General features: G+C 44.2%; 1 protein-coding gene across 2 annotated transcripts in view; it reads right to left on the bottom strand.

Moving 5' to 3' along the window:
• SGPP2 (sphingosine-1-phosphate phosphatase 2) overlaps positions 1 to 15,102 on the bottom strand; it is an 82,649-nt gene extending 67,547 nt beyond the window's left edge. The window contains exon 1 of one of the 2 annotated variants that reach the window (XM_025215776.1): positions 15,029 to 15,102. Coding sequence is in view for 1 of the 2 variants with exons in the window: in XM_025215770.1 (XP_025071555.1) it covers positions 14,940 to 14,957 (18 nt within the window). In the remaining variant the exon portion in view is untranslated. Of the gene's footprint in view, positions 1 to 14,939 lie in introns of both variants that reach the window. The other variant, XM_025215770.1, reaches the window with a different exon arrangement.
• Positions 15,103 to 15,939: the final 837 nt, after the last annotated feature.

Raw genomic sequence — 15,939 nt, 5'->3', positions numbered from 1 at the left:
TGGGGGTACCCTTTCTTTTAGAACAAGGGGAAGAGACTGCAAGCTCGAGTCTTCTGTAACTGCAAGCACTGTGGCTATCATTGGGACCAGGGAGGACGGAAACTTTAGAATAATTCCGTCAGGTGAGCACTGTATGGTGGCTTGTAGTTTGTAAAGAAGATCCCGTCCAAGAAGGTTTACAGGGCCAGTTGCTAGAAGAAAGGAGTGTTCTGCTGGGAGGGGGCCAATTTTTACGTTTGTGGGTTGAGAAAATGAGCAACGGAAGGGTTTTTCCTCAATTCCCATAACAGTGACTTGTTTTTCACTTGGTGAAAGATGTCCTTTGGAAATATTGGAAAAAGTTGCCCCTGTGTCTAGCAGGCACTCGTAGACGTGTTCTCCTATCTTTAAGGGTATTAAGGGATCTTGAGCACTGCAGTTTAGGGTGACTTCTTTAGGTTGGACAGAGGATAGTTGCAGAAAGTGGCATGTAGAATCTCCCTCATCATGTCAGTCGTTAAATTGGTTTTGAGCAAGATCTGGGGCAACAGCAGTGAACTGAGGGTTCTTGAATTTTTGATTTTTAGGGTTATCACTTGGGGATCTTTTTGGTTTTAACTTGCACTCTCTTTTTTAGTGTCCTTCCTTTTTACAGTAATGACACACGTTGGGCCCGTACGGTTGGTGAGTTCGGCCCGGTGGCCTAGGCACAAAGGGCCTCGGGCCACGGGGCAGATTGGTTTTATACGGATTTGTGGGCTGTATTACTGCTGCCAACATGCGAATGTTGGACTGATCTTCCTTTTGTTTTGTTTTTTTTCTTTTTTTCTTTCCTTCCATTAAAAGTTTTAGTAGCAATGGCTAAGATTTTTGCCATGGATTTACCCTCAACACCCTCAGTGTTATTGTCAGGTTTGACCTAGAAACCACTACACATAGCCCAAGCAAAAGTCTCTGTTATGTAACTAATGCCCATCTGCAATGATAAGGAGGAGACAGTCTTAGATAAAGGAGGCTTGAAAACAAAAGCAGAATCAGAGGACTAGGGCAAAGAGCTGATTTGAATATTGAGAATCACACCCCTGGGTGGGGAGAAAGTATGCTAATGAAACATACATGTATGGAAATGAGATACATAGCTAAAACACAGGTATAGAGACATGCTCAGTAAAGAACTCCTTGCGTCACTCCCTTATAACCAATTAGCAAACAAGAATGCTTATGAAGGTCCAATACTCCTGTATAAAAGATGCTTAGAATTAAGAATCTGTGTGCTTGTTACGTGAAATTATTCCGCTTGCACCTTGTATTGCTAGCAATAAATCTTTATACTTTCACCCCTGGTATCTTTATTGGCTTTTGCATACCAGGCACGATCCCAGACTTGAGCTGGGGCTCAACACTACCAGGGATCTCTTGAGCAATACAGACAACATTCACCTGCTTTATCTGTGGCAGGGTAGGGTGTTAGGTCTGTGTTGTGTTAGGGTTGACAGTAGTCAATGTAGAGTTTAGATTATGGTTTGTATAGGGTGGTTTGGATAGGGTTGATCCTGTCTCAGGCAGGGGGTTGGACTAGCATCTCACTAGATGGCAGATGAAGGTCCCTTCCAGCCCTACTTCTGTATGATTCTATGATATAAACAGTCAATCAGAGCACTACCATCTGGTGCTATAGGCCTTACTGTCTCAAGCATGAAGCCATTCATTACCTTCTCGCTTGATATGAATATGGGGGTTAGACTTTTGAAGACTAAAACCTGAACAAAACAACCACACACACGGCAATGGTTTCCCTCCTAAACTATATTGGCAAGTTCTGTGATTGAAACAAAATGACAAAAATGTTTAGAATTAAGTGTGAGGCTAATTATTTACCATAGTACATGACGCAATAAAGCAGAGAAAATTCACTGTGATAAGAGAAGATCCTTCTACAGAAAACTGGGGGGCCACAAGGCTCAATTGTATAGCACTTGTATGAATTGTATAAATGCTTTGCTTTAAGAAAGAGCACACTGTTGTGAATACTCATTACATCTCCACATTCAATAAGTTCTCTACTTTAGGTTTATGGTCCTAAAGTAGGGGAAGAAAAGTCTGAAGACTGCACTCCATGGAAAGGAACCAAACAGAAGGTACCTGACAAAATGCAGTTTTCCACAAAAGCAGGAGTAAAACTTATTTTAAGAAAATAACCCCTTTTCCCAAAAATCTGAAAAGATACTCCAGTTATTTCATGTTTTCTATTCTCCCACATCTGTTCTGTTAAGCCAACTTAAGCAAGCCCTGCATTAAAACTAATTAAGATTCTGGTGTATGTGCTTTTGAAGACCAAGTATGCCATAGAAGCTATTAAAAAAACTAAAAGTAAAAATGCAAGTAAAGCAGTAAAACCAAAATTTCCTGCACTTTGACATGATTTTCCAATCCATCAGACCCAAAACAAGTTCCTAAACTATCTTGTCTGTGGAACCTCTGCATTTCAAACAGCTTCCTAGTATAAACAAGCTAAACAAATAAAAAAGCAAACCCTCTTGTTCATAGCCACCCGCAAAACAAATTAAATAAAGCATGAAAGGGGCTGGTCTCTAGCTGTGTGGACTTTGTTTTTGTTTGATCAAAGGGATAGACAGATGGGACTAGGTTCTATGGAAAATGTGCATGTGCAGGTTTCCAGTCATCAAGCCCAAGAGTCATTTTTCAGATAATGATAGTGATCCAAAATGTATTCTCTCTCCACCACACCCTTCCAATTATAAGATGGGGAGAGCAACCTTTATTTGTTTTCAGAGTTTCTAAAAAGACCAAATATTTTTGTTTGCAGCAAATCCCCTGGAATTCAAAATTAATGTTTAACTAGCTCCAAATTAGATTCTACTGGTGACAAGGAAAAAAAAAATAAAGGAAAGGTTAGAGCAGCTGGTGCACAATTGCATTCCTCATAGCAAGAGTTTGTGGAGGTTCCAACTTCCCTTTCTTAGCAACCTTAATATTTAAAATAAGAACAAAGTGATTTTTTTTACAACAGAATACGCTGGTTTAAGGCAGGTTTCCACATGTCAAAGGATATCCTATGGCCATTATGCAGAGGACTCAGGAACCCAAGATCAAGTCCTTGCAACAACAGTTCTCAAAGCTGGATCTGGACATTGTTTGCCCAAAAATATTCCCACAGTAGAAGGTACCTAGGGTGCCCGAGGGCTCTGGCTCAGCTGGGTGCCCAGACACTAAGCTTTTCACCATCTCATGGGTGCACGATGTTGTGTTCTTAGGTACTAGTGTTCTTTGCCTGTAATATTACCATCTTCCTGTTGTACAACCTCACCCAACAGCTACTCTTCTATGAACCCCTGTACAACAGCCTCACCAGGCACCTAGAAACGTCTCACATTTTTTTGAAAATGGGGGAAGGGATGGGAAGAACCAACCTTTGTTTGTTTTAGTTTTTATTAACAGCTTACCTCATTTTGTGCCTGAATATTAATCAGAGCAATCTCAAATTCCTTAACATGAAGCCCAACATTTTCAAAAGCATGGACATGTGAAAATAGCATGAAAGTCAGACAGGGGGGGATCTAGGTGGCTGCCCCCTCCCTTCCCCAGTCCACCAGTGCTAGCAGACTGCACTGCAGGAGCCAATGGGGACTTTTTGTGCCAGATCTGAAGTTAGAACAAGTTCTGAGCAGTTACTGTAACACTTACTAGGATCTCAGCCTACTCTGGACAGGACTAAAGCCAGCTGTGCTCCACCCTCCACCCCCAACACTGACACCAAGTGCTACAGCCCACATACCCACCTATAAGGTGGGAGGGTACTCCACATCCCAGAGCCCACACCATACCTGCTATATACCAAACACTGCCCAGCCTGGGTGTGCCTGCCCCTAGCACACTAGAGCAAGCTGAGTCTCTGCCACTGGTTGCAGGCAGAGGGAGGCACTGGGAGCCCAGCCTGGGAAAGGGTGTCTTGTCCTGCTACTGAATCCTGTTGGTGCCAAGAGGACTGAAAAATGTTAGCATTACCTCTTTGAAGTAGTCTAACCATGGCTGAGTATGTGCTATTTTATATGACCTGGAGATACTACTCCTGCAAAAGTCATCATTCTGCTATGCTATGAGTTCACTTAGCATATGTTTTACTGTTTGAATGTATAGATGCTCATGTTTTAACTATGGTTAACACATCCTAAATGTAATTTGTGACATGGCTCCACAAGTCAGTTTTCAAAACAGTGTCCAAGGATCCAACCAATCGTAGACAGAAATAAAGCTAAATTTTAGTTTTGAGATTGCTATGAAATATTTGCCCTGAAGTCCAAAGTTCAAAATCCATCATTTACAAGCCTTGTAAAAAGTACAACCATTCAGTTACTGTTTCATTGAAAGACATCATACAAACTTCCTCATAAATTAATTCAAAACAGGAATCACTTGCTCCTATTCACCTACAACACCAGACATCTGAACCATTGCCTAGATCCTCAAATAGCACAAGACAGCATAGCTCCAATAATTTCAATATACAACCTGACTTTATTTACTGTAATCTCACTCGCACAGTCAAAATCACATCATCAATTTTTTATTTTTTTATTTTTTTAGCAAAAAAAGACAAGAAAGTTCCTTAATATTGATAAAGAAAACAGATAGTTATTTTCACTGATTTCACAAGACTTGCACAACATTCCCCAGATCACTATTATACTAAACTGGAGAGGAAAGGGTTGGCCCTTTTATGTGATATCTTATATCCTGGAGTCACTGGAGTATCCTGGACCAGGAGTCACTCCTGGCGGAGTGACCAGGAATAACGGTCACAAGCTGGCGGAGGGAAGGTTTAAGTTGGACATCAGGAGGCGCTACTTCACGGTCAGGGCGGTTAGGGTCTGGAACCAGCTTCCAAGTGAGGTGGTGCAGGCTCCCACCCTGGGGGTTTTTAAGAGGAGGTTAGATGACCATCTTGCTGGGGTCGTTTGACCCCCAGTACTCTTTCCTGCCATGGCAGGGGGTCGGACTAGATGATCTGCCCAGGTCCCTTCCGACCCTAGAAACTATGAAACTATATTGGACCAACTGTATAGCTGGGAAAGAAGTCTGACCAGCTTTCAAGCACAAAGCACCCTTGTACCCCAAAGGTGGTCACACTGCTCTCCCAACAAGTGGTACAATAATAGATGATCACAAAAAACCCTTGCCTCTCATACCATAGGTGTTGACTTTTATTTTTGCCAGGGTGGGGCCTAAGATGATGGACCCCCCCCACCCCCTGCACCTCATGGCATGGCCAGAGCAGAGCCAAATGGAGCCTCTAGGGGAGGTGGGGACAGATGTGGGCTGCCTGCTGCAGGCTTGGAGCTCCCCACCCTGCTGCCCTGCCCATGGGAGTCCCCCCCTGGCCACACTGCAGCACAACTCTGTATCACCACCCCCACTGCTGCTGGGTGAGCAAGGGACACCTTGCCATGGTGGCATGGTTGGCAAAGGGCTCCCATGGGAAGGGCAGCAGGGCAGGGAGCCCTGAAGCTGCAGCAGGCAGCCTGCATCTGTCCTCATCCTGCACAGAAATCTGGGGGCACGTGGCCTCCCATAAACCCCTCCCCAGAAGTGCGTGCAGTAGCAGGAAGCCAGCCCCCTTGGCCCCTGGAGGAGTCAATCATAGCTGTCCCATTCCCCACCCTGGCCCTGGGCCCTATATACCACCCTGGCTGGGCAGTGCTCCCAGGCCCAGCCCCTGCCCCACTTCCTTCTTCACTTTGGAGACCCTGATCTGCCTTTCCCCCCACTCTTACCTGCAGGCAACTGGGGGAGCTGCTCTTCACCATTGCCTGGGGCTGTATTCCTGGCCATGTGCATGTGTGCACATGGTGCCCCCTGCATTCCACTCCCTGCAGCCCCTTGCAGGCTGGAACTCTGCCAGCCTGCAAGAGGAAACCCACCATTTCCCACATTTTTCTGCAGTGAATGGAAAACCTGGTTCCCTGCATGAGACTGGGGATCTGGGGCAAAAGCTGTTCTGGAGTCAGGCAGCCCAGGACTGGGACGTGATGTTCCCATTTCAGGACTGTCTTGCCCAATTAGGGATGGTGGTCATTCTACCTTCCGAAGTGGCCTGGGCCCTTGGGTCCCCATGTACTCGGTGCCTATGTCTCATACATTTCCTGGACCATCATGCCTACAACACCGCTCCAACCCTATATTGAATTGGAGGTAAAGTTAGGTACTCGCCTCTAATTTCTAGATTATAACACTCTGTGGAATGTGTCAATTCATCCCAAGATTTACATATTCAAGAAATTCAGAAGTAGTGTTTACATTTAAAGAAGTCTAAACATGTGAAGGAATCAAATTTGAGTGGAAAGGAGGTTAGAAATTAGGATTAGACAGTGTCCAAAAGTTAAAGTCAAACTAAAATGATGGGTTCAAGTTTGCTATCTTTAAAGCCTCAGATTATTTAAACACTATCCCAGATCAAAATTATGGAGGTCACACAAAAATAGCATTGCTTCCAAACTACCCACCTCTTGACTAATATCCAAATCCAATAAAGAAAAACAAGATGCTCTGGGACATATTCAGATTGGGAATTTGATTCTATCACCTCCCAGATTCCTAAATTTAATCTGGGGATTTGAAGGAAACTCTGTCATTTTAAATCAGTAAATCAAGACCAGTTAGATAGTTTAAAGCATCCTAGTTCAAACCATAAGTTATTGACATAGACATTTGGGGGTGGGGGAGGTCCTATGTCTTGTGTTATACTGAAGGTCAAATCAGATTTTTGTAATGGTGCCATATAGCCTTAATGCTCCATGAATCTTTGAATTTATACAATTAAAACATTTAGAAGAATTTAAATTTGAATCCTCAATCTCCAGGATTTATTAACCTATAAAAAAACAAAGGATTTTTGTCTGTTTTTGTTCTTGTTTTATTGTTTAAGTGAGTCTAAAAAGGCAAGCAACTTTTTAAAATGTGAGTATTAAAATAATTATGTGTATTTGATGCTCATTCATGCCCTTTTTGTTTAATTTTCATGTTGTACATATGTTGTAGGATGGTAATTTTTGGCACCTTATTGAAACCTGGTCGGCAGCTTTACACTATATTGGCTAGTTTATCCCGAGTCTTTTACTTGCTAATACTAACAAGAGAGTACAGTTTTAGGCAAAATCTTCATATATAAAAATCCATTGATTTACTGATATCATTTACTGTCATATTTTACTTACTGATCTGACTAAATACTGAAATCTCTAATGTGCCATTTACAGCTAATAACAAACAGTTACTGTCCAATGGAAATCTGGTATCCAGTTACATGCCCTATCCTCTCGTATCACAAGTGGCCATCAATCTTGAATTTCAAGGGCTATGTCCCAGTGTCTTGAAATGGAACTTTTGTCCCCAGATTGAAAAACTGGTCCGCAAACAGTGCCAAACAGTATTCTGCCAAGTCTAGTGAAATAACATGGCATGATAGTGCCTGGAGCCAGGGGCAGATCTAGGATTTTTAGAAGGGTGCAGTGCATCACATATAAACATAAAACCCAATTTTTCTTCACGTAACAAGAAACTAAAAACTTTACTAATATTCCAGGGGTCCAGGGCTATATTATTCCATTCAAGATCAAAACAAAAACAAATATATCTTTATTGAAATTTGTATTAATTTGCTATACGGTATCATATATTATTTACAAAACACAACACAATAGGTAAAAATAATCAAAATATGTTGTTTCTTTAGTCCTGTTATCATTACAAATACATGTATATTTCTTTCAAAATCACAAAACAAAAATCTAGCCTTCTTGAGCATCTTGACGGTGCATCCAATGTTTCACTGGAAGTTATTTCCACACCTGAGTTAATGTTTCTACACCTGAATTAATGTTTTTAGCTAGACTGAAAAACAGTCTGCAGGGCTGTGAAATAGGAGCTACATGAAAAGGAACAGGCAGCAAAACTGAAGAAGAAAGAATAGCTTAATTAGTGGAACATCAAAATCATTAAAAAAAGTAGAGAGGGTCATTCATACCTGCAGAATTAAGAGTTTACAAGGAATCAGGTAGTTTACAATGAACCATGAAGTCAAATGATTCCCTCCCTGTTGCCTGAATAGAAATACTATTGCCAGCCTGGCACTTGATTTTAAAACTTTGGGTGGACCAGGAATCAAAGAGGGATGTGACTGCACCCCCTAAATCTGCCCCTGCCTGGCGCCACACCAATGTGGTTACCTTGCAGAGGCAGTACTGATGCATCTGTGTGCTGCTGCACCTCAAATTAGGTTTGTCTAGCAGTATATTTAATTGTAGCCAGATTAATTAACTATGCTCAGAAGCAACAGCTACTTGACCTTCCCACAGTGCCATGGATTATTCCTGTGCAGGAAGAAGTATAGCTGCATTCACTCTGTGCTGCAGCTGGGTCGAAGGGCAGAGTTAGTGAGCCCACAAGCAAAGCCATAGCAGACAGCTACATTATCTAAATCCAGAAGTCTATGGAGTGGTCATGTCCTCATCCTGGATTTTGCTCCTTGATGGTTGGTGACCTAAAGGAGATTCCCTGACACCTGATCCTTTTCTTCTCTCTAACTATATACTGTACACATTGCTCAGGAATCCCACCTTGTTCCTGAAATGCCCGCTACTCAGTAATTAGCAGCTTCTCTGCCACAGTGTTGACTTCAAACACTCCCCTGGCAAAGTCCACACTGCCCAAGTGTTCTATATAATAATTTATATGCTGTAATTCTGCAGGTTACAAGCATATTTTATGCATGCACACACACTCAGAAAGGGGAGTTTCTGGTATTTAAAGCTCAGGACTGGGAAGGAAGGAGCCATCTGAGCTATATCCAAACTCTTTTAGTATTTTGTACTACTGCATACCTTAGGCAAACAACAATCTCTCTCCACACTTCAGTTTCCCTTCTCTGTGAAGTGTGGATAACAATTTTGTATCTAATAGGATACCAAAATTACTTTAATATTTGTTAAGTCTTTTGCAATCAGAGGGAAGATGCTGTAAAAGTACAACATGTTGCTTTGATAATCCAAATACTATATCTACTTGTATCTAAAATGAGGTTTCCCCCCTGTAATCAGCATGGGGGGAAAAGCCCCTCATCTTAGATTTGCATATAAAGCAGAGGGGAAGCCAGGGGGCTGTTGCAGCTCTGACTCTGGCCCTGAGTCTAGGTCAGGGACAAAGCGAGACCCACAGCAGCTTCCGGCCCTGCCTTCTACTTGGCCCTTTGCAATTCTCTCCCCCGCCCCACCGTTACTGTCAGGCACAGCTAGGTTCTGGATGGAGCTGAATTCTCTCCCCCCAGCAGCACAGGCAGAAACTGGCCTGGTAGCAGGCTGTCCAGGCTGTCTCGGAGATGCCGACAGGCCCTGAGCCCGGCAGCCATCCGCCACCCCTGCCACTGCGCCCTCTGTCCTGTGCAGCACGCGACAGCTGCGCCCACATCACAAGCTGCAGGCTGCCTGGATCTAGGTGGACTGTTCTGCCCCCCTTGCCTCCAGCTGCCACTGTCGCTGCTGCCCCTGCTCCACACCATGCTGCTCTGGATGAGTGGGAGGCTTCAGCCCCGTGGCTTCTGCTCATCGCATGGGGCTCCGACTCCAGCTCCCAGACACCTTCCACCCACTCCGCCCATAGGGGCTGCTCATCGCATTGGGTGGGAGGAGCAGGTGGAAGGCAGCCAGAGCTGGAGCCAGAGCTCCATGCGCTGGGTGGAAGCCGTGGGGCTGAAGATCCCTCTGCCCCGAATGGCACTATGCATGGCAGCAGGAGCAAAAGCCACAGCTGGAGGTGAGGGGAGCAGAACAGCCGTTCCAAGCCAAGCCAGCTTCCCCTCGCCTTCAGCGCCTACTCCCCCTCCCACTCCTGCTGCACTGCTCTGGGTTGTGGGGGCAGGGGGAGCTTCAGCCCAGCGACTTCTGCCCAGCTCATGGAGCTTCGGCTGCCTTCCACATGCTCCGCCTGCCTGCTGGGACTGCTCATTATGCCAGGCAGCAGAGTGAGTGGGAGGCGACTGGGAACTGGAGCCACTGGAGACAAGGGGAAGCTGGATTGGCCCGGCAGGGCTGTTCTGCTTCCCTCACCTCCAGCTGCAGCTCCTGCTTCTGCCGCCCTGCGCAGCGCCACGCAGGGTGGGGTAGCTTCAGTTCTGCAGCTTCTGCCCAGCACATGGAGCTCTTGATCCAGCTCTGGCTGCGTTCCACCCATTCTACCCGTCCAGCACGATGAACAGCCCTTGCGGGTGAAGCAGGCGGAAGGCGTCTGGGAGCTGGAGCCAGAGCCCCATGTGCTGGGCATAAGCCGTGGGGCTGAAACTTCCTGCCCACCCACCCAGAGTGGTGCAGTGCATCAGGGGTGGCAGCTGCAGAAGCCACAGCAGCAGCAGCTGAAGGCAAGGGGGACAAAATAGCCTGCCCAGCCCTGCACAGCCTGCAGCTTGTGATGTGGCTGCAGCTGCCAGGCTCAGGGTCCAAGCCAGCCCGGGCAACCCGCTACCCAGCGAATGCTGCCAGACCAGGCTGTTACAGAGCCGCAGCCGCTGGGGCCCTCCCGGACCCGCAGCCGCTGGGCCCTTCCCAGCTAGCTGCAGTTCCATGACAGCCCTGCCTGGCCCAGGTGCAGGGAGCAATCTGGCCACACAGCCCACACAACCTCAAACCGAGCTGCAGCCTGCTGGGAAGGGCCTGACCCCTGCAGCCCAGCCCAGGCTGGCCCCCTCTGCATCTGCCCTCAGCAACACCCACAGCCCTGGGTGGATAGCAGGACCATGGCAGCCAGCTCTGACCAGGCCCCCCACCACCTAAGCAGGAGCTGTGCAGACCCTGGCTGGAGTCCCATGCCCTCCCAAAGACAAGGGAGTTTAATCCCACCTTCCCCCCATTTGCCTGAGCCGTTGCCCTAACCGGTGTCTGGCCTTGGGGACAAGCCTGGCAAGGGCTGCTTCCTCTCTTTCTGGCAGCCATCAACTGAAGAGAAAACTGTTAGCTCCCTGATTTAGGAACATAAGACAGAAAGGGATGTCCTGCATCATCAAATCCAGTCCATCACTGTGGCAGGCAACCACATTACTTAAACTACTTTCATAAATAAAACAAACTCTCTCTTGGAACTTGCTTGGTTTTGAGTTCCCAATACACATTTGGGAAAGCTGTTCCCAAAAATCTCACTAGTTCAAGTAGTGTCTATCAATTTCCAGCCTCAATTTCTTTATGGCCAGTTTATCCCCATTTATTCTGGTGCCAATATTTTCCTTTAACTAGAATAAATTTTTCTTTCTTTGGTCCACACTTCTGCCCAGCAGCTCACCGCAGTTGAGTGCATTTTCAGGAAAATTGAATTGGTTTGGTCCAAACTTTGTAACAGGCAAAGTTGTGAAAGGCTTGAAGGTACTAAGTCACTAAGCAGGTACAAAGAGGTGATAATCTTAACTAGCAAGTAAGAGATACACAGGAGTGGAACCTAATGAGATACAAAGGAGTGGTAATCTTAACTAGGGCTGTGCGAAATTTTACCGGCTGTTTTGTTTCTACTCTGTTTTGGCTCATTTTGAGCTCGAAACAATGAAATTGAAACAAAACGAAGGGCTTCGAAACAGCCTCGAAATGAAATGAGGGCACTCAAAACATTTAAAAAGTTTCAAAACATTTTGAGTTTTGAAGCTGAAGCTGGCCTTGCCTGCAGGGAAACAGAAAGTAAGGAGAGGGAGGGAGAAGAAGGGGGAAGGACGCAGTGAGGGCACACCTTAACACACACGCTGGAGAAGAAGCTCCTACAGGAGAGGAAAGAAAGGTTCTGTGGCAGTTTGGCTGGCTGAGATGCTGCTGGTGCTACTGCTCACTAAGTTATTATTTTACCTGTTGTCATCACCTGATATCATCCCTGCTGTTCTCATCCCAAGCTGCCAAAAAATGACAAAGCTATAGGCAGTTTTGTGCTTCCCCATTATAGCCTACAGGCGAAATGTCGAAACACCGCTGAAACAGCAAAACAGTTTTGATGAAACAAAACAGGATAATGCTTTCGAAACAAAACTCAAAATGAAACACTATCTTGTCGAAATGGTGAAATGAAGTTGAAACGAAATGGTGCTGTTTTGCACTTAACTAGCCAACAGGCTGGAATTTTCATTAGTGTGTAGTACATGTTTTAGGTCCCTGGCTCACACTACATTTAAAACACGATTAGGCAGTTAATCACATCCTAAATTGTTACCTGGCCACATGTTAATACAATTAATGGTGCAATAAAACACAATTAATGGTGTAATAACTTTGTAGCTGGTTCCTATCACACCACTAATTGAATATGTGGCCAGGCCTGGTGCACCCCTACTGGTGGAAGCCCTGTCAGCTGACAGCTCCCAGCCTCAGGATCCCAGCCCAGAGCAGCTGACAGGGCTCCCAGCCATGGGAGCTTACAACTTGGCTGGCGCATCAGGAAGAATGGCTGTGGAGACCGCACATCCGATCCTGTGGTGCTTTTACTTGCATGTCTGCCACAGGCCTGACTTTCAAAACTTGAAGTGCTTCACTTTGACAGCACAAGAACCTTTTATAGCTAAGGAACAAACAAGTGGACAAAGTGAATCACATGATACACAATTCTGCAGTTTGCTTCTCAAGATCTGTAAGAGTTTTTTCTTGTGACAAGACTATTTTTTTGCTGCTGGAGAGTATATAAGGACCTCCCAGGCAAGTTTGTAAGGCCACATATAATACAACAAAATTCTCCTCATTGCTCAAAAGCTGAATGTCAGCACATTATGCCATCCAGTTGAATTTCCAAATAAAAATGTTAGCATTCAGAGAATGTTTTGGTCCGTCTACACATATATATAAATGAACATTTTAAAATAAGGATTTTCACTTTTTTATATATATATTATTCATCAGGTAGGCTCCTTTTCTGTTTCCATTATCTATGCCACTCTGTATATTGCTTACCAGTGAGAAATAAACATAATGCTATATCTTTGAACAGTCTCTTGAATTAAATGGGATTAGGTCTGGTCAATACTTGGATGGAACATGTCTAAGGGAAAACAGGTCCTTTGGGAAGAGATGTTAGCAATTCTGTAGGCATCACACCTCCCTCTGAATCAATATCAAACCATGCTGATATGTGGAATTAAAGGGTACTGTGATGCCAGAAGTACCATCTTTTGAGTGATATGCAAAGCAGGAGGCACTGCCATGTAATTACAAGCTTCTGTGGCACTTTCCCAAAAAGAGTAGGAGTATTCATGGCCAAAGCCCAACTCTAATTATACAGTGTCCACCTACTCCTAGTTTTAATTATAGAATTTATTTTTCAGCTTTTCTTTATATAATGTATTGCTTAGAACTATTGGCACAGAATGGCTTTTGCCCTTTACTTCACAATTGGCTTCATTTTTGTAGATGTTCTACATACAACAAATTATTTCAGATATTTACACACCTTTTCTTAAAGAATAATGTTAGCCAGTAATTACTTACTAAGTCTCAGAGAACTCTTAATCTTAGTTCACAAATACGCTAGACAAGTTTTCACCAATGCTAAAATCCTTCCAAGTTAGAAATATGTATCTACCCTATTTGTGATTTTGTGTTTTTCATGGAAATAGAGAAAAAGTGGTTTCTGCAAACCCCGCAAAAATGGCGATCCCCATGATTTTGGCACAGAATCACCAGGAAAAAAAAAACAACTTACTAAAAATATTGCCTCCCCAATAGATGCTAGAGGTCCTCAGGGCCACTGGGGCCTGGCCTCGTGGCCTCATGAGCAGCGAGGGGTGGGACCACACCATGGGCAGCCCTCTTAGCCAATCAGCAGCAAGAAGCAGCCTCGCTGCTCATGTATAGGTGCCCACAATGCCTTTGCTTCATGACCACATCTAAATATTTGACATGCCCTTGAATGCCTAACCATTAACATCAGTTAGAAATAAGCCTGAATATGTTTCTGAGAATAGCTTCTCCATATTTCTGTCTTAATAAGGAAAATTGTACATGTCTACCATGATCCAGCAGAGGTCACTGCTATACACATACACAAGTCAGCTCTACAGTCAAGTACAGGGTCACCATAACATTATAGAGCGCTGTTCAATTCCCAGAAAAGACCTTTTTATTTTTTTCTTACTCAATTCTCAATCTCCCTGCCTGCATTGAGAATTAAATCCAAGTTAAATGACTAAAGTGACTAAATTATTATTTTACTCGTATTTATTTTTGGTAACCCTGCAGAGTCAACAGTATGAACTGGAGTCCAGTATCCTTCAATTGTCAGCAGAATTGTTCACCAGGTTTCAGTGAATACCAGTCAGTTACACCTATGGAAAAACAGCAACATAACTGCCTGGGTATCCTGAAACACTGTGTTTGGCTTAAAGAGTTTTCACCATTGGTCAATAAGCACAAGAAGGCAAGGACCCAGCTCAACTCTCAGATCCCAAATTTAGCTTGCTGCAAAAGCAGTTTGAAATTATCATCATCATTCTTCCCATTAACATTTCTTTCCTTATACACCGAGTACATTTGATCCACAGTTACTGGGAGAATATAAAGTGCTGAACTCCCCAAACCAATTTTACAGACACTGTTTAAAACTTGAGCTCCATTTCCAGACTGGATGACATGAGGAGTGGCAGGTAGGATGAAGAAAAAATATTTTTTAAATTTAGGTTCATTTCTCTTTCCGGTTGCAAGGTCAAGAATACTTCCCCAAAAGGAAGAAATAGTACAAGACTGAGTATGTGCATCAGAAACAGTGTAAAAGCAGCTCCCTGGTCCTGCTTTTTATTTAAAATTAGTCTGAAAATTATATTTGTACTTCTGGAAGTAAAATTAATCTCACTTTAGGTTTTTTATAAGACATCAGATATTAAAAATAATAAATATGGTAAAGAAATTAATATACATTTTAATAATCATTGCAATACTTACAGACCAAACAATTATCATCCTCCTAGACACACAGTGATTGATATTCCAGCAGGTAAATGGAAGGAAAGTGATATAAAAAATTTCTTCACCCAAAGCAGCTGAAAACCTGAAGAGGTAGTAGTAGAAGTAATTCTTCACAATATATTTCTTCGTGCAATCCTGAAAGTGAAATTATTTTAGAAATTTTAGTAAGCTTAAAGTATTTATAGGGAACTGCCAAATTCGCCATTTTGCAGATTCTGCAAAATCATTCTGGGCAATGCCCACAAAATCCACAGAAACTGTGAAATCCATGGTGGAAAAAACCTTATTATGGGCTACAGCAGCTTGCCTGGGTGGGGAAGGAGGAGAAGGCAGGCTGGGCTGCCTACTTGAAGGGCTGCCAACAAGATGGCCGCTGTCCCTACCCCTCGCCACTGACTGGCTACAAGGGCTATCTGTCACGTGGCCCCATGCCCCTCCACCAATCGGCAGTGAGAGGCAGGGCTGCATGACAGATAGCCGTTACAACCAGTGACATGGGGCAGAACCACATGGCAGAAAGCCCTCACCACCAGTCAGTGGTGAGGGGGTGTGGCCACATGATAAGCAGCCCCCACAGCCAGTCAGGTGAGGGGAGGGGCCACCAGGGCCCTGTGACCAATCAGAAGGGTGGGGTGGGGCCTGCCATACTCCACCCAAATAATGGCTGCCCAGGCCTGCATTCTGCCCAGGAAGCTTGGGGGGCAGCTCCCCAAAATTAGGTAGGTCCCTCAGTATTTAAGGCATCAGAAATGCATTTTAAACAGCTGTCACTAGAGCTCAGAGTTCCATAAACCAGTCTTTTTATCTGAATAGGAATTTACTGCAGCAAGTTTTAAGAAACAAAACTCAATTTTTATAATAAAATAAAGATTGCAATTAACTGATGGACAAATTGAGGTTATTTCCCTTTCTTTCCCAGAATGTTTTGACCAGTTTCTAATATACAGGAAGATGCCACGTGGAAATGAACACAAAG

This window comes from Alligator sinensis, unplaced genomic scaffold (assembly GCF_000455745.1).
Source record: "Alligator sinensis unplaced genomic scaffold, ASM45574v1 scaffold187_1, whole genome shotgun sequence".
In the NCBI taxonomy this organism is placed as follows: Eukaryota; Metazoa; Chordata; order Crocodylia; family Alligatoridae; genus Alligator; species Alligator sinensis.
This window is presented reverse-complemented; position numbering and strand designations above follow the sequence as displayed.